The sequence below is a fragment of the Falco naumanni genome, chromosome 13, assembly GCF_017639655.2.
Source record: "Falco naumanni isolate bFalNau1 chromosome 13, bFalNau1.pat, whole genome shotgun sequence".
In the NCBI taxonomy this organism is placed as follows: Eukaryota; Metazoa; Chordata; class Aves; order Falconiformes; family Falconidae; genus Falco; species Falco naumanni.
In genome coordinates, this window is record NC_054066.1 from 23,984,624 (window position 1) to 24,004,132 (window position 19,509).

A 19,509-nucleotide genomic window follows, 5' to 3' on the forward strand; every position below is an offset into this window, starting at 1 on the left:
ACTGGGTAAGGCTTGTCCAATAATGTTATACAAAGAACTATTTCTGGTTATAACAGCACGTGCTAGCTTTATTTTGTAATGCTAACCTTTATCTAACACTGCAAATCACACTGCACCATGATGAGTTTTCATCACGTATACAAAACAAACACGAACCAAAATCAAAGAGGATAAAGAGTAACAAGTATAGAAAACCAAACACTTGCCTGTGAGGAGCAGTAATGGAATTTAATAAGGCTGAAGGAATCATTTATTGACTCTTCTGGTCAACCAATATAATTGTGTCAGATTACGAAAGCTGAATATCATTGATTTACTGACTCGGAACTATATCTGCACTAATATGCTTTAAGACAATTAAAAGCACCGACTAACGTGTTTGCAATGTCTGTAGTCTGAGTAGACTGGGTAAAGAATGTGGATCTTTGATTTTAAAATCCTGACACCATTGACTGGAATGTACTGGGTCCGCAGTTGGAGGATTACTTGCATTGGAGCAGGATGAACACTGACAACTTGGGCATTCCTGCAGGTACCGACACCCTCACATAGCTCCCCTGCGTCCCGGGGAGAGATCCACAGATATTGGGTGGCATTCAAAAACTGACAGCGTGCTGGTATGAAAGAGTCTTCCCAAGTGCCCTTCAAATTAGTTTACATGTACTACACTTACTGATCTTTTCAGACATATATACACACACACACAAGTAAAGTAAGAACTAAGGGCAGACACAAACCCCAAATACAAGTCCTGCATATTTACAAAGCCAAAAAAAAGTCTGAAATTATAGGTCTGACTATGTTCTAACATTTGTCTTCAAAGTCTGCTGTCCTAATTCTAGAGATAAATGCATTTCCCAGCAGCAGATTCTTAGGCATTCAAAAAAAAACAAAACAAAAAAACCCAAACCAAATCAAAAATCTTCATTTTACCAAGGAACAAACTTCATGAACTACTTCTCTGCTCACTTATGTGTTATTCTCCTGCGAAGCAGGACGCTTCGTTTTTATGTACTTGCAAACCAGAATAGCTGGAGCCTGTATTTATTTCTCCTGCTGCTGATGATTCAGCCCCTGCCCCTGCGCTCTGGCCAAGCTGCTCTGCCGGGAGGCCACGTCAGCAGGACACGGCGCTGGCTGCCAGGTCACACCGTGGCCGGCTGCAGCGGAGCCCCCGGCAGCACAGCCCGGCTCTCCCAGGGAATCGCACCATGGGCGGCGTTGGAAGGGACCTGAGAAGAGGCTGCAGGGTCGGGAAAGACTGTGGCCACCGCTCTGCGTGTACACCGATGCAGACCATCGGCAAGGCTCTCACAAACTGCTTAGAGTTTCCATGTTTCCAAGTGTTCCGAAAGTATTCCCGGTTCCAGCAGCATTTCTCTCCCTCTCTTTCCTCACAATGAGTAGTGTAAAACATTCAAACTTTAGGATTTGGAAAGACTGAGCCAAGTTAAAATGTAGTTACGTGTCAAGTTTCTTTTTTTTCTTTTGTCTTGCACGAGGGGAGTTATATCAAATAATACCTGCCAGTTCACTGTATTTTCATGGAAAGGGATTTTTAAAGGATATACACTCCATAGAGCAAATCGACTAGTGCAGGTGCATCTTCCTCGAGATCTAATCTGCACACATGCAAAAACAGATTTCCATGATTATTCTTAGCATTATCAGATTTAAAATGGAAACACTAAGATTATTCACACAGTAAACAAAGCATCCTACTGTTTACTTTTGGCTTCTTACATGGCTTCCTATACTTTATTGTAGCGTGCTAAAAACAAAACCTATGAGATTAAAGGAGAATGGTGCCACCGTCACACTGATTTGACTCACAATGGAAAAAAAAAAATCTACTCTGAGTTAGCATCCCTTTGCTCTCTCAGAAGATTTCAACACAAGTTACACAAAGCTATCGAAATGTGGAAGTTAGTTATTGCACATGGAAGGAATAAATGATGCACAATCAGGACCTCAGTTTTCTAAGGTGAACAAACACTGAAAGGCTAAAGAGCCCGTGTCTGAATTTCAGGTGAAGTCACCAAAAATAACACCGAGGATAAGAGGCTCCACTGGAAAATCTGGTATTTCCTGGCTAATAATAAGACAACAATGAGAAAATAAAATATCTGTTGTGATCACATGGTTAGGTATTAACAACAGGTCATTTATAGCTATGCCTCTGAAAAACTACGGAGTACACACCATGGGTATCCAAACGTAACCCAACAAGGGGCATGACTGAACCCAGGCCGGGGGACATGCCAGCGCTGCAGAGCCGAGCCTGCCATCACACTGAAGTGACCAAAACTAGAAGATGGTGACAATGCCTCTAAAGGATGACATTGACCCTGTTGATCGAAGAAAATAAGTATTTTGGCCAATACAGCAAGGTTGGTTAGATAAAAATTACAAACAGCGACACAAGATTCTCCAGACTAGAGCTCTCCACCACCGTTTTGTTCTGGAGGATGCTTGTGCTGATAATTCCATGTTCATCCATTAATAGAAAGAACCTTAATAAATCAAAACCTTATTTAAATGTGTTGATATGCTAAGGAGGCCAATGGGTATTGGAGGCCTGGTTTCTCCATCAAGTATTAAATTTAAATACCAAGTACCACGAGTCAAGTAAGATGATGTAAATGATTAGTAAGAATTATGTCTTAAAACGTATTGGGGTGAAAAGGGTGCTTACTGTAAAAGGGAAAGAAATTGAGCCAATAATTAATAAACAAAATATAAAAAAGCTGTTTAATATCAAAAGAGCAGCTGTATTTTAGGACACTACCACCCAAACCATTTTTCTCCAAACTGTAATGACCAAAACAATTTGAACTGAAACTCCATTTTTCCAGCTGCGTAACCGGTCTGCACACCAGCATGTAGGTGGAAAGAGCCGAAACACTTTGGAGAAACAAGCAGGAGCAAAGTCAGAGCTCACTCTGCACTTCACCCCTCCCTTCCCTGACATCGCCAAAGCATGTCCATCCCATCCCACCCCCGTGCACCCTGGCAGGTGTGTCCCCAGGAGCCCTTCCCGTGTCCCAGGAACATGCCTGACCTGATGCAGACACCCAACTAGCATCACACACAAGACAGATGAAGCATGCTTTTCTTCCTGCAGAATGCAGAATTTCTTCCTGCAGAATTTCACGTTCTGATCAATGCAGTGGCTCTGCAGCACATTTTGAAAACAGTAGTAAATTCCAAGGACCAAATTCTGAGAATTCAGCAAATACCACAGGCAGAACGCAGCACCAGCTCCTGGCTCTCACCAGTGCATAGGCAGTGGCTGTCCTGAAATGCCCAGTGTACCTTCCCCCCCTCAGACTTCATGAGCTGCCCTTCAACTAAAGCCTATTTCCAGCCTTCTGGAAACCTCTCCAAAGCAACATGATTTCAGGTGCTGCTACCATTTCATCTCAGACTGAAAACAAGCCAGGTACACCGAGGAGCAATGCATCATCTGCCTCTGTACCTGCAGAGCGATGGAGGGAGATGCTCTCAGCAGCTGATGCAACAGGTAAGCTTACAGAATCACACAAACAGCCAGCTGCCTGATCCTGTATTTTTTTTGTCCCACCTCCTTCAGTTCCTTTCATCCCCAGTCTCTGACACCCACCAGCTGCCTGCACGTGCCCTTCACCGCTCTCACCTTGGCACCTCCATCTGCACCCAGTAACAAGCCACAGGGATCACATTTGCTCACACCATCTCCCACCTATTTTCAGCTCCTTCCTTCCCCCCAAGAAACTGACTCACTTCCTCATTTCCAATCTCATACTAAAGCGGGAAAAAAAAATAAAGCCGCCTTTTGGTTTGCTTACACAAGACTGAACAGCCCTATTTCACTGACACACACACTCACTACATAAATCTACAGCTATTTAGCCTTTAATATGACTCGTTCCTTTGCATTACCACACCAAACCACACCCACCCATCAAATTAAGGGAATAATAATTCCAGGAAATCTTTCATTTGAGAAACCACTGCTAGATTTTTAGCATACTTTTGGCCCTTCTCTTGAGTTACTGGCTTTTAGAGCCACAGAGAAAGCAGCACTGAAATTTAATTCTTGCATTCTTTGTTTTATGAGACAAGAACAAGCACAGGCCCTGGAGAGCTTCAAGTACAGCATCAATGGCAAAAACTTGAAAGTATCACTTGAAACAAATACCAGGATTAGTAAGCTATGTATGTTTATTATCCTGTTTTCATTTCAAAATGTAACCACCCAAAGGCAGCTTAGGTCCTTGTGTACTACTTCATGCTTAAACTTAGCTACAACCCCTCTGCGCCACTGCACATCTGTATCTTGTCCCTGAAAACATCACAAAAGCCCATTTAATGCACAGCCTTGTTCACCTGTGCAATGCTAGAATTAAAGCATAATTTCTTTCATTAGCATATTTTTTTTCTTTGCATACAAATTTTGTGCTTCACTATTCCAGACCTAGTGCTGTGACACTGAACAAAGTCAAGAGGTAAGTTTCAAGAAGGTATTTTCAACAGCATGGGCTAGACTGAATACAGCAGGAATTTCCATTTTTATCATGCCAGGTGTTTTTCTGCTACCTGTTCTTTCTTCTGTTACAAGTTTTTTGCTTGCTGTGCATACATACAGAAAATTACAGAACAGAAAACTCAGTCTACCTTGCTTGTGGCAGAAAATGAGACCCAGCTTAGGTATCATTTAGATGGATGGCAACAGAAAGTTCATTTAGCAATAACTAAGCAATTCTCCGTGATCAACGGATAGAAGTGTTATGCAATCTGTATACTCTATACATATGTATTTTCAACCTGTGGGTGACAACCGAGTTCAAGTGGCACTGTAGCACCGGAGTAATCATTTTGTCCTTATTTTTCATACCACACTGCACGTGACAGCTTGGCATTATTGCCTTCTAGGATGAAAATGCACTGAACAGATCCTCAGGTACAGCTTCACTGCCCCACACTATGCAGAAACTGCTGTGTTTTTAAGTAATTTAGCATATGACACAACTCTCATGCAGCAATAGAAGTTCTTACCAAAGATCTAAAGATAAAGGAAAGGGGAATTTCCTGAACACGTCAGATTCACCCAGAATTCATTTATCCTGAAATTCAGAAAGCAGAATAATATTTTTTTCCCCAATACAGAAGGGCTGTTTCAATTCCATTCTGCAGTTGATCAGATCCACGTTCTCCCCCTCTTCCATATTTCATTTAATGTGGCTACCCCAAAGCACTAGCTAGAAGTAATCTTTCACGTAAAGGAAATACAAGGTCTACAGTTACAGCTAAGCAAAGAAACAGGTGAGGATATGCCTTGCCCTCGTCCTTCCCTTGCAGAGCTGGCAACAGTCGAGTCCTGAGTTTGTGAAAAATTAAGTGGAAAAACACAAAAAGGAAATGAAGTATTTGAAGTATTGACATATTTATGAAGTATTTACTATCCGACAAAACTATATAAAGAGAGCAGCTTTTAAAATACGCACATTTCATCTCTCAAAAATACTAAATTAAGATCCTAAATCAGTCTGCCTTTAACCACCCAGAGAGGTACAGTTTTGCAGTCAGAGCCCAAAGCTCGGCTGGGGCAGCTGATGAGCAGGGCTCTCCTCCCCTGTCCCCCAGGGATACCACGGTTTTCAGAGGAAGGACACTAATACTGTGTCATTAATACGCCCATGGCTTAAAAGGAACAAAGAATGGTCATCCAGCCGCACACAAAGGATGTGCTTTATGTTCCCACTTTATAACACAGGCCAGGTGGCCAGCCTCGATACTCAGCAAGCACTCAAGTGTTTAACAGCCTCGAGGGGCACAGGCAGCATCAGCTCCCCGTCTTCTACTCAATTCAGCCTCTACCAGTTATTAAAAAAAGATTCCTCTCAATGAATCCCCAACATCCCCTTTCTTTATTCCTTTATTTGGTGGTTGTTACAAAAGGCTACAGAAGTCACATACCACAGCATCTCTTCTACCACGTGGGATGGAAGAGGCAAGCCCTTCGGAAGCCAGCTGGTAACACATGTCCCGGTGAGAGCTTCCAGAACCGCTCAGATGCTTCCCTGCATCTCCCGATGCGTGTGCTGTACCACACAGACCCGTCCTCGAGGGCTGCATTTCTCCAAACGACCAGACTATCAATCTCTAAATCTGTCCCTCCAAGGAAACCACAGACCAGCTACACTTCTCCCAGCCACCGGCGCTGGTGAGCTGCCCAGTCCAGCACCCAGTTGTCATCTGCGGGGCTCGTAATCAGGGTCCTGAACAAGTCACCTCTGGCTACACACAAATAGGAAGCAGGAATGAAGGGAGCGCTCGCGGTAACACATTGCACATTCCATCAAAAGTACACATGTATTCTGGTTTTATAGTATTTAAGGCGTTAGCTTCTCAATTAGGGGCATTTTTATTTTTCAAAGTTTTCACTGATTATCTTACCGGTGAAACTCTGAAAACTAGAAAAAAAGCTTTGTATTCAGGATTTCTCCACTAGTCCAAAACATCAGAGAACATCAAATGTGCATCTACTCTTTCTGGTTTTAAATAGTGGTTATTCAATTAGTGGCTAATTACACTTCAGGGCATTTAAAACAGAGGATATTCCGCAGAGGTTTTCCTCAAACAAGTGACATTCTTCCAACCTTGAGAAGACAAGTGCAGTTTCACTAAGCCCTTTTTCTCCACTATTTTCATGTCAGTCCTCTAACGCATTACCATCAGCCACCCCCAGATACGCCATAGGCATGGAGCCAAAAAGGGTCCTGGGTACAAAGCACTGGTTCACAGGGTATCCAGACCACGCTCAAGGAGCACAAACCAAGGATTTCAAACATCTCAAAAAGCCATATATAAAAATAATGCTTTCCCAAAGATAAAAAAAAATGAAAAGAAAAAAACAAACCACTTTGCTCACATAGAATAACAACTGCCCCTGCAGAACAGATACATTCCAAAGCAAAGAACAGCTTTCATGTAACCTGAACACTTTAGTGTAACCAAGTCATGAAATCTCAAGTTCTTAATAACAGTGTTCACTCCCTGAAATCAGGAGAGCCACATGATTTACAGTAATGTAGTCCTTCGTATTGTGAATGCCAATTAATCCTATTTACAAGCACATCTTACGTCTCAACACTGAATACGTGGCAGCAAGGAAAAAGCGAGTATCGTCCGTTCAACAGGGAGCTACCAGCTCAGAGGCATACAGACGGTCCAAAAAGCGACTTCCATTCTGCCTTAACAGAGTGCTAAAATTATCCCATAGCCTGCCAATCACAGTGCAACGTGCGAGCAAAGGAAAACGCATCATTATTGTCCAAGTGCTGCCCCACATAAAGGGCATACATTAACCTTTAAACAGAGTATTCTGTATCACAGAAATATCAAGAAGAAAAAAAAAAGAAAAAAAAAGACACTGTCAGTTTTATGGAGCAAGGGAGTGTGTAATTTCCAAAACCACCGCAGACAGACTAAGTCCATCTTTTACAATAACCTCAGAGCACAGGAAAAAGAGAACTGTCACGAATCCTAACCTTAGTACATTTGTTGGCTGATTACAGTTTCTTCTGCAACAGATCACCATTAATATTATTTAAGTTTTCCACAACTGCACTGTGAACGCAGCTTTATCAAAGAAATAAAAGCAACAACAATACAGTCAGGTGCTCTTTTGTGTTTGAAGCATGTACTTGTTTCGGCAATATAGATATTTCATAATAAAGTAGGAGTTGAAGCTTTAGCACGAAAAGAGTACCAGAATTTTCAGACTGAAATTCAAGAGTGTATACAAATAAACACTTTGGTGATCAAATAAACTCTTTGGTGGTCAATATTGCAGCTCTACCAAAAAAGGTGACAATCTTTTGCTACAAATTCTAGATTAATTTTATGAAAGACTGCTGACTAGTACCAAATAAGCCCCATTAGCACAAACACGTTAAATTACTGCGATTACAGAACCAGGACATTTCAAATTGCATTCATTTAAACACACTGCCTGAACAACAGTTTGAGCATGAAAAAAGTTATAAATAAATGGTGTCATATTTGTAATGGAAAATTTTTATGCATTAACCAATATGAAGTATTCATTTCAAATAAAAGGAGTAGCCAGCTTTAGTCCTCTGTTAATTGCCACGTGGGCCAGTTTCTTACCACACAGCATGTTGGCTATAAACCTTAACAAGCAGTTTTAAATTGCTGCTATTATTGCTCATCAAGACCAAATAATCCTGGATGGTGTTCAGGGAAGCTTCTGTAATGTCTGTCTCAAACAACTATTAATTTGTCATTTCCATGGGGACGAAATTTCAAGTAACAATCACCAACTCCTCCACTGTTTAAATGGGGGGGGGGGGGGGGCACAGAAAAGATGCAAAGAGACTGCAAGATGGAAAATTTTAAATAGACAAGATGCAAAGAGACTGCAAGATGGAAAATTTTAAATAGACAGAAAGGACAAACTCTTCCTTACAGGAGCGGTGCAGCACTGAAGCAGTTTGCCCAGGGAGCAACTCCATCCTCAGAGCTTCACAACTCAGGAGGTTGTGGACAATCCGGGAGATTGTGGACAACCCAATCCACCTCTGACTCTATCCCTGCTTTCAGCAGCAGGTTGGATAAGGTGACCGACCCCCAGGGGTCCCTTCTAATCCAAATTTTAACAAAAAGCATAATCATCCTTGAGCTGTATGATCTTACTAATTGATCTAAGAAACAGTCTTTCTTGAGTAGATTTGAAATTCACAGTCAAAAATACAGGGGCGATTCACTAGTTCCACAATTGAACTGACTTCCCCCCCTCAATTACTATCACTTTTTTAGGAAAGTCTTTTGAATTAATAGCCCACCGAGGCTGCTGCTTAAATGGTACAAGATCTGGAAGGGATGAGGGAGGCAAGACCACCTACCTCCCTTCTCAAAAAAGTAACAGCACAAGCCCACAAAAAAATATCACTGGAAACAGCAGCAGCAAAACAGCTACACAAAGTCTATTCCCTTCAAATTTTGATTTAACTCTCCTGTATGACTGTAGACATCATTATACTGAGGGAAACATCTGCTTCACCTCAAAGCTGTATTTTGCCACTAGCTAGAAACCCTCTTCACGTTACTCAATATACAATCTGAAAGGTCTTTTGCTGCTTCTCCCTTCAGACCTGTTGAAAGATTTTATGTGGGTTCTCTTATAAAAAACAGAAACACTACCCATCATATTTGCACAATTTTACCAAGAGGTAAGACAGCAGTCAAAAGACTGCTTACGTGCTTTTCTTCATACTACACAATTAACTATCTCTGCTTTTGAAGACCCAATTCAAAATTCTCCTCAAACCCAGTCTGGCTTCTCCAAGCACTCTGCACTGTCTGCACTTCTCTGCTCATTTTCTATCCCTCCTGATGCCTGTATGAAAACAAAATAGTTTTTTCATAGAAATCCACTTAATCCGTTACTACTCTAACTTGAGACCTCTCATTCATATGTATTATTTCATTATAAGGAATATGCATATATATAAAATTTAAAAACAGTGATAAATGACTGAACAGAAAGAGAAATCTCCTGGACTTGCAATAAATTAATGACTCATTCCAAGATACTAAAGTTCTATAAAACATACAGCAGCCACGTCCGCAGCTTCTCACTCTTAAATGCTTCACTGTATTTTCAGAACTGCATGTCACATTTTTGTGGAGATGAGAGAACCAGCTTTCCATAATGCAAGCAATGCTCATCCACACATTCCTGTATCCTCTTACCTTGGATGCACTGCAGGGTTCCATCCTCAGCCCTTATTGTAAAGGTTTCACCTGGATTAACTTGAACCAAAAAGACCTGCCAAAAGAAAGACACATTTGTTTTGCAGTGTTCTTAAAAAAAAATAATTTTCTCCAAGCCAACAATTGTTTTCCCCTTACTTAGGAAGAGATACGGGGGGTAGCGAGGGAACAGACTGGCATACTGCATCTTTGGGTACCACCAGTGGCCAAGAGCCAGTAGAGAGTTACAGCCTACCTACTCATCTAAACTCTAAGAGCTGAAATAAAGATGTAACTCAGTTGTGTGCAGGTGAGAATTATGGCTTCGGGTTCCACCACCACACTCCTGACATTGTTGTTAACTTGGCCAAATGCTGATAGCTAAGGACATAAATATTTAGACCACTGGCACATGAGAGCAGAGAGCGCTAACTCCAGCGTGCAGCATCAAGGCATACCAGGATTTCAATTTCACAGGAATAAATGTTTTTTTACAGTGTAAGGTGAGTCGATTCATCGCATTTTTTAAAATTTCTCCTTTGATCCTACACATTACAGAACTTAGTTAAGCAAAATCCTGACACACACAGTTCAATATTTGCACACAGAACCAGTAATAAACTATTTATTTAATAACTAATATAATAATATCTTTTTTAAATGGTCAAAATATAACCTCAGTCTCCCACCACCTGCAGATACAGGAATGCAACAAAGACCAGGAAGCACCAAAACCCATCCCAGTTCGGTGTACACTGTACTCATCTTTATTAATTTTCAGGTGTCTAAAATGATGGGTTTAAAATTTGCAGAGTTTCACTGGGAACTAGTGATCATTTATCCCATGCTCTTCCTACTTGTGAAACTTCTACTCAAATACTTTAAACACACTTCTGTTAACTTTGCATTGTCAGGAGTTCAATCAAAATCTGGATTAATCTTGGTATAAATTGAAAATTTAGATTTATCTTTTTGTGAAAGCTCTCTCTAAATTTATGTCTGGTCTTTATATTCCAGGACACCTGCATGCAGAATTTAATCATTCAATCCGGAAAGACAGAATTTGAATTGATGTTGTGTTTCTGAATTCCTTAAACTAAATGCATAAGACAATTATGACCCAGAAGACCTTCTGAATTACAGTAATCCTACAGCAACCCATTGTTCTAGCAACATTTTCAAAGCAGAAGCTAGAAATCAGAAAAATAACATATGAACGGCATTATTTTGCCTGCAACAGTAATTTCTCAGGGATCTGCGATCAGGGTGGATCTGATCCAGCATACAGAGCACAACAAATAGTTCATAAAAGGTGAAAGGCACTGTTAACAACATTCCATCCCTAATCGCTGGAAAATCAACATTTAAGTGACAGCATTTAAATGCTCTTTTGCTACGAGCAGGCATGGATTATCCATCACAGGATACGGGCATCAGGTCAAAAGCAGCACAGAGCTTATGCAGTGTTATTCAGCTTTAAAAAAAACAACCCAGAACACAAACCAACAAACCAGAAACAGAGGCAAAAAAACGTAAAAATATTTCATTAGCTCATTTGCACTGTATGTCTAAACCAACCACTCTAAAGCTGGTTATTTATTAATATGCTTGATTAACATAAACCAGATGCACCATTAACCTTTGGAAGAACCTGGTCCAGCTCCTCAAAATACCCACCCTAACCAGCCTGATGTCTCCTACATGAAAAGCTTGATCCTTTCCCTAAAGCAGAGTTGAGTTTGATGGTAGATAAAAGACTGACCATGAGAGAGGGACTGGTCTCGCCACATGAGGTACATGTCCACCCCAAAGATATCAAAAGGGTATGACTTAGAAATTTCTTTTCAAGGAGCCACTGCCAAAGGTCCATCACCAGCCCACACATCTGCACTAGCATGCTGGCCGTTGGGCTTTGGAAATAATTCCTTCCATTTCTGCATTAAAAAAAAAGACTATAACCCCAATAACAGCTGTTGCTTGATAGTCAGGATGAAGTAGCATTATCCTTGCCTAATTGTGTGTGTTTTTAACACAAACAAATTGTTCCCTCGATAAATTTGTTTCCTGAAGGGCAGCAGCCATCACTTTGTCCCTGCATCACAAGCCCATGGGACTTACATACAAAATGTTACATATATAGAAATAATTCCTTACTAACAGTTCCCAGAGTGCAACAGCTTAAACATTTCACATTTATTAAAAAAAAAAAAAAACAAAAAACAAAAAACCAAACAACTAACAAACAAAAAACCCACCACCACCTCAGCACTACCTACTGTCACAAAACATGGGATTAAGTCGGCCAGACAGCAAAGTTCCCCTTCGTATGCTGCAGGATAACAACTGCCAATTCTGCTTGGCCTGTCTGGAGCAGGGACTACACTATTTTGCCTGAATTTTAAGTACAGCCCAATAAAGACAAGAGACCACAAAATATTTTCACCCAGGACTGTGTTTTGAGGTTGACTATCAAATACATTGAAAGGATAACATTCTTCAACTATTCGCTGCGCAATTAAGCCACAAGCCTTTTCAAAGCGATATTGCTGCTGGAAAAAAAGTGCTTTATTCCATCAGTCAGTGATTTATACCAACTTCTACCACAGTTGTCACCTAAAATCCAGTAAAACTAATGCTGGTTTCCCAGGTTCTTGTGTCAGTTGTTCAGCTTCAAATGTTCACAAAATTGTATTTCCGAAATGCACATGATTTTTACCATCTCATCTCCTAACACTTCACAAGGCTGAAAGCCATTACCAATCCGGTTTTATTCATATTTAAACATTTAAATATATACGCAAGCACAATTATTTTCAAAAGGAGGTCAATGACTGCTATCAAACCAAGTAGGGCTTCTGCACCTAATGACAGCAGCCCCACCAGATCTGCACTTCCAGTGTAGGGGTTTTTTGTGCTACAGAAGAAAGACGAACATTTGTGAAATTTATTCACTTCAGCAAAATTCAGAACAATTAAGAGCCAAGGAGCAAAAAGAGAGCCCAAGGCCCTGAGCTGTCAAGCCTCCACGTACAAATGAAAAGGCTATCTCCAGCTAAGCAGGGTTTCTGGGAACGGTGAAGGAATCAACCTTCAGCTACAGTGGTACAGAAGAGCACGTGCTAAAACCAGTAACCATCAGTGCACATCATGGACTTAGAAGTTATACTATAGGCAAGATCTGCATAGCAATGAAACACTGTAGCTTTCCTAAAAAGTTAAAAAAAGTTCTGAAGGTACCAAAAGACATTCTTCTGCACTGATGTTCACATCAGCCACCTCTGGAGCAGAACACCCCACTTACGGGCTGCTGCTGGGGGCAGGCAGCTGTACCAACAGCAAACAGGGATAGCTGACGTGACACAGCACTGGAGCAAGGGCTGGACATGCGGGGAGGATGGTCGCCACGCAAGCATGCATACCTGAGGTGGCTTCAGACCCAGAAGCAGCAATCGGGATGCTGCTCCTCAAGTAAGACCCTCTGCTTGTCCCCCCACTGCAGGCAGAACCCTTCCAGCAGGCTGCAACCTGCCCCCCCCCCCCCCCTCTTCTCCTCCCCTCTGCCCAAAGCTGGGGTACTGGGGTTTGCCCACAAAACCCACCCCACCACCCAAACCCCTCCGCACCCACCCTGGCCACGCACAACCCCCTCAAGAGCCTGCAATTGCAAAAGCACTTACTAACGAACCGCAGAGTTGAAATCAAACCATTAAAGGCAGCGCATGTCAAGCACTAGGTACTCTCCATCTTCCAGCCAACACCCCCAGTTTGTCCCAGTTGCCTGGGACAAAACGTATCGAGGCATGCCGCGACTTCTTTTGTTTATACACACACAGTATTTCAAACTAATTCAAAGATTTATTTTTCCCCACGTCCTCCTAAACAACGAAACTGTGTCCTGCAGCCTGGAACGCAGCTTTTCTCTTTCCTTTCTACACAAGGGATCTTCACGAGAACGCCTTGTTTCTGAAGCGTTTAATTAAAAATCTGAGGAAAGCAATAAAAAAGTCTAAAGATAACATCTTTATTTTAATGCAAACAAACACAGATGATATTTAATTGCCCTATGCCTCTTCCAATATCCATCATCCCAAGTACACACGTTCATGAGATGGCAACAAGAGGAGAGATAATTTGAAGAGTCACTTTGAGCCCACCCTGCTGGCCGGCAGCACCGTGAGGGTGCGGTCCCATGTCGCTTCAGCCCAGTTTCAGTCCCCTGGCCCCCTCACGTCCAAAAAGCTGGAGCTCATGACAGCTGCGAGGTCAGCAGCACAGTCCCAAAAGCTTTTTATTTCTCCCTAAAAAGTTCTCTGATGCTTGCTTTAGCAGTTTAATCCACTCAAGTGTTGAACCCAGCCCTATCTCCTACACCCTCAGAGAAAGCTTGCCATCTCCCTAACACACTTTTTTTTTTTTTTTGCATTTATTTGGGATTTAAGAATGTTACTGTTGCTACATTTTATTTAAAGCTGTGTTTGTTAAGACTGATTAATGTTACTAAGTTGCATAGTTACTGTAAATATTTACAATCACACACACCCAATTTGGCAATAATTGCTCTGTGTCCAGACTATGTTTTCATTATGAGCCAAACACATGTCACTGGTGTCCCCCTCGGTCCTGCTGTCCATCTCCCATACCTACCCGGAGCAGGGGAAGAGACTAGCAAAGTCTAACATAGGCTTAAAGCTGAGGTTCAGGAATATAGAACTATATATATTGTGGGTAAACAGTCCCATACAAAGATAGAAAATGTTCCCTGATAAGGACCAAGGGCATATGCTATTATCTGTTTTGCGCAGTGTTGATAGACTTATGCAGGTGGGTTTTTTAAGCACACACAAGAAAATTCACATTCAAAACCGGCCATCATCTCCTGCCTGCTTTGCTGCACATCACCTGTGAGCACAGGCGCAGCAGCAAGTAGGAGGACATCCACTTGCACCCAAGTGATGCAATACAATCCAATGCTTGCTCTAAAATTTTTTCACTTTACGAGAAACTTTTCCTTGCTAAGGTTGAACAGCCACTTGCACTACTTTGGCTTATTGAAACGCTGCCTTAAGCGCTTCCCAATGTGGCCAATCTTCCCTTCCCTCTTTAGATATATCAAGCTACATACAGCTGGGGGGGCATGGCATCATAGGCGCCACCTGGGATCCAGCCACAGGTTCCTCACAAATGCTTTACATTATTAAAATCTACTGTATTTACAATTTCTGTAGTGCCGTACTTTTGGAATATATTGCTTCTTTGGGGGGAAAAAAAACAACAAAAAAAAACAAACAAAAAAACTGAAAAAACCCACCAAAACCAGAATAATCACTTGGGTCCATTCTCTGTTGTACTTTAAAAGACTGTTCCCCAGATCCCGATGAGTCTCCAGCTCTGTCCCACAGGAAGGGCTAAAGAGCTCACACCATGCTGTCTGCAACATTCTTCTCAGGACCATGCATTCTCCCTCAGCCACACAGGAGCAGGTAGCATAAGTATTTTCAACCTCTCTTCAGCAAGAAAAAAAAAAAAAATAATCGAGGAATATGCTACATCTTAAAACAATAAAACAGTGACTTTCAGAAATCAATACTTTGATAGGTGCTCTGGGCTTAACTATCCTTTTTTTCATAGAACAGCAAATAGAGGCACGAAGCAATTCAGTTTATGAGCGTTACTGATAGACAAGCCCCACAAGTGACAGATCCTGAACCCCCTCATTTATCACAAGTTCAACATGCTTCAAAGCAGCAGTTTAAAAAATAAATAAATCTGTATATCTGCATAGCAAATTGCTCAGATAAGCAAGAAATTTTAAGATTCATGAAGTTTTAGCAAATTCTGTGTTTCTTGTATTCACAGAGAAACATACTTATGAGAACAGCCTCAGAGTTTGCCCACCAACAGCCTTCAGTTAAAATTCCTTCAGAAAAGTTCAGTTCAGAGACTTCCTAGATAGCAAACACTGCCTATGGGTTAACTCCGCTAATGCTACTCTTCTGCTATCTGTTCTAGTCTAAATGCCTAAGACTACTGAGTGTTTTAAAAATCAGAATATTTAAACAGAAGGAAATTCATCATCCTTTATCCGATAGCCATTTTTCATGGACTGATGCTTCTCAGGTACCTTATACGTGTACCAGTTATAAACTTTTTTCTTCCTGAAAACAAGCTTCCCATTTGCAATTATCACCCTCTCTCCCCTAAAAGGACATTCCTGCAAGTGTCTATCAAAAAAATTCACGAAAGTATAAAGTAATATCTCTATTTTTTTTTTGGCACAAAGCTCAGCTACTGCTCAGGTGCAGTATAAGACACAACTAAATGCTTTCAAGCTCTTGCAGGGTGCACAGACTTGTGCTACAGGAAGGTACCAAACCTTGCTCCTCGTTCAGAGGTAATCTCATCTCCCTTATTCAAAGTGTGTGACCCTAAAACACCAGAACAAGCACGCACAGCACTACCTACAGTGTCTGGGCTCAAGCCAAACAGTGAAAAAACAGGGTTTGGCAAACACACCTTTACAAAGAACAGGCAAGCACAAAACTTGCTACACACCACTGCAGGTGCAGTGAGCAAACCAAGCCAAAACAAAACTTACCAAATTAAAATCACCCAGCATTCTGCACAGACATGCTATGGCACAGCTAGCTGCCCTCCCACTTTATACTGCAAGCTTTTTAGAGCTTGCAGTGGAGTACCTACAGGAAATCATTGAAATTCTTGGACCGAAAGGTTAATTATCGCTCCCTGAATCCCCACAGGAGTTAGAAGTGGATTAGAAGCAAAAAGAGAGTAAGCAGCAGCTCTGGAAGGGACATGAAAACATTAAATACAGTCAGCAGAAGTGGAAATTAAGTGTGGGAAACTTTAAAAAAAAGCCAGTGCTAGAAATGCCATTTTGGGTAGTCTAGAGAAGAGGGATTACCGTCAAGCAGATCGAGTCATTCCTAGCTGTGCACGGTACAGCTCTGCAGCACTCATCCCCAGGAAGATAAAACAATTGAGCGTTCCTCTGCAATTGTCTTACAGCACAGGACCGTTTACTGGCAGAATTGCCTTCTGCATCACTCTCCATCTGGCTGCTGGCAAAGTTGTTTTACCAGCTCCAGTCTGCCCTTTTCTACATAAGAACTGTTGTGGTTGGGTTTGGGTTTTTTTGGTTTTTTTGGTTTTTTTGTGTGGGTTTTTTTTTAATAAAAGCCTCTTCTCTGAGACAGCAAGTGTGTCCAGAGCATCTCGTCAGAAGCAAGTACTGTCAGCTCCAAAGTATGCGGCACTGATCTGTGTGCTGGCCACACTGCGCTCTGGAAAACTCCACACGCCTCGTCTCCCACCAGCTCAGCTATGATGCTTGCTTACCGCCAGCTTCTAATAGAGACTGTAATTAAAGCCAGGAAAAGCACATGTCCTTATAAAACTAGCACCTATTTATGGAGCAATATAAACCATCTTTCTTAAGGAAGTCACTCTTACACAAATCTGATCTGAAGGCTGTTCTCCTGCCTTACAAGTAACTAAGATAAATCTCTTTCAACAAACATTTAACATTTGGTTCTATATTCCGTAACAAATCACGTTAAAAGCAATTAATGTAGTCCATTTGCTGCTATTCTACACAAAGATCAAAGCATTTATTCCAATCTCACTCCATTTTAGAACTGCACTTTTAAAAGGTGAAGACATCAACTAAAGCTTCACAAATAGGATGAAAATAATAAAGCATAGAAGGCAGCTAAGCTTTGCAACATATGAGGGCACATCCAGACTAGAGGCTAAAAATAGTCTCACAGAAAACTGGTATTCCAGCTACAAGTACTTAAAGAGATAAGGTGGTGAGGTCTAAAAGCATCATCCAACAAACATTTACGCAGAAAAGGAACCTGGCCCAAAACTGTTCTGCCGAGTCATAGTTGCACAGCAGAGAAAAAGCAAGATGTAATGCACTTCCAGTACGTCAGCAATTCCTTTTACTCCAACACATTAGAAGAGAAGCCAGTTTAAAGGCAATGGAGGCATCCGCCAAGCAAGGCTGCTGAGTCATCACTGACGGGGAAATTCAATGACTGGACTTCGAGCCCCATCTCAAAGGAGAGCTCAGAAGGCTTCATTTATTCTTTCTGTAACACAAAAGGACCCACAGGACAGTCTAACCTGATAAATGGTTTCCAGCAAGGAGGAAAGGGCATATGTGAAGAACAATTATCCTATCCAGTATCGTAAGACTGTTCCTTTCCTTAAGCATATTAATATTGGACTTGGTAAATGAAGCCACTAAAAGCTTTCTTTTCTGTTTTTTCAAGTTGAAGCACACTGTGCAGAAATGACTTTTAAAAAAATCACAGCCATGTAAATCTGTATTATAATGAGAACCTAGATAAGCCAACAGACTTAAAAGCTTGCAAGAAAAGTAGAAATTATTCTTCCTCTTAAGGTTGGTCTAGTCAAAACACAGCTTAGAAGGAAGAACATGTGATCAAGGGAATAAGAAGTAACGGAATGACATTTGATATTGAACCATGAAGTATGGCTTATTCCTAGCTTTGCTAAAATACTTTGCTGAAATGTCTCAAATCAGGAAGGAACCAAACAGAGTAACACAGAAAAACTGCTAGGGTAGATGTTCTACAAAGAGAAAGCTTAACCCAAGGTGACAGGTTTGGAAACCTACCAATGATCAGCTTGAACCTCCAAGCTGTATCCTGACATGAAGGCATCGTTATGGTCTTATAATTATCCTACCTACTTCCAATCAAGCTTATTAGAGAATACCTCCCAGAAAAATACAAAGGCAACTATAAACTTGCCTTCCCTTCAAAAGCCCACTCAAAACTCCCTTCTGCTTCTTAAAATGAAGCACAGGCTAATACATAGGCCTGCCAGGATCCATACATTTAGGTAAGCTAAGTTATAGTAGACATCATAGGACTCATCTTCAGTTCTCCAGTTCTTTCTTTCTTTACTTTTTTTTTAACACAATGTCAGCATTTTTGTTTTAAGTTCTTAAAATCTCATCACAGACAGTAGTAAGATGTCTGGGCAACAGCTAGAGTAATTAAATCATGAAACTAACCCTCTGCAAAGCCTTCAAACATGTAGCATTTTTAGCCATAATTTCAATCCCATTATTTTTACTTCAATGAACACACATGCAAATAATCATATTAAATTTAACGGTACACTCAAAGCACTGCTTTTAATGTCTTTCCAGGGTAAGGACAGATTTCTACCTTCCAGGTAATGCTCCACCCTCCCTAGTGCTAGGGAAACCTATCTTCCCCATCTTTAAAATCCCTTGGTGGCCCACCAATAGTTTATTTAATCTACACAAAGTCGGTTAAAAATATAAAAAGTCACTTAAAACTGTTGAAAGTAATTTTCTGCAAAGCTCACTGACCTGCTGTGATCCGTCACCATTCACAATGTGAGGCATCATGGCTACCTCCCCGTTCAGCAACGGTGGCAGCTCCAGCGGAATTTGGTCGGTCATCATCATTGTGACGTACATTCATGGAGAATTTTCCTCAACGGGCTTCCTGCAAGAGAAGCATCAGTTACAGACCCTGGAAAACCCACTTATATTTTAGAAGGTCACCAGCACCTGTGTGAATTTTGCCGTCAAGGCAGCAACCTAAGCAGGATACCTGCTTTTGTAAGAGGATGCATACAGGGACCCGATGCACCAAATGGAGGTTTTCACCGTTAGATTAAGAGCGTGAGAAGCCAAGTTGCCATGCAAGACTTCCAGAAAGCAAA

General features: G+C 41.4%; 1 protein-coding gene across 2 annotated transcripts in view; it reads right to left on the minus strand.

Moving 5' to 3' along the window:
- The window catches only part of FNDC3B (fibronectin type III domain containing 3B), a 209,525-nt gene that overhangs the window by 150,398 nt on the left and 39,618 nt on the right, over nucleotides 1-19,509 (minus strand). For both annotated transcript variants that reach the window (XM_040612939.1, XM_040612940.1), the window contains exons 2-3: nucleotides 19,151-19,289; nucleotides 9,760-9,835 (exon numbers count right to left, since the gene is read on the minus strand). In XM_040612939.1, coding sequence (XP_040468873.1) covers nucleotides 9,760-9,835; nucleotides 19,151-19,261 — 187 coding nt within the window. In that variant the 5' untranslated portion in view covers nucleotides 19,262-19,289. The remainder of the gene's footprint in view (nucleotides 1-9,759; nucleotides 9,836-19,150; nucleotides 19,290-19,509) is intronic.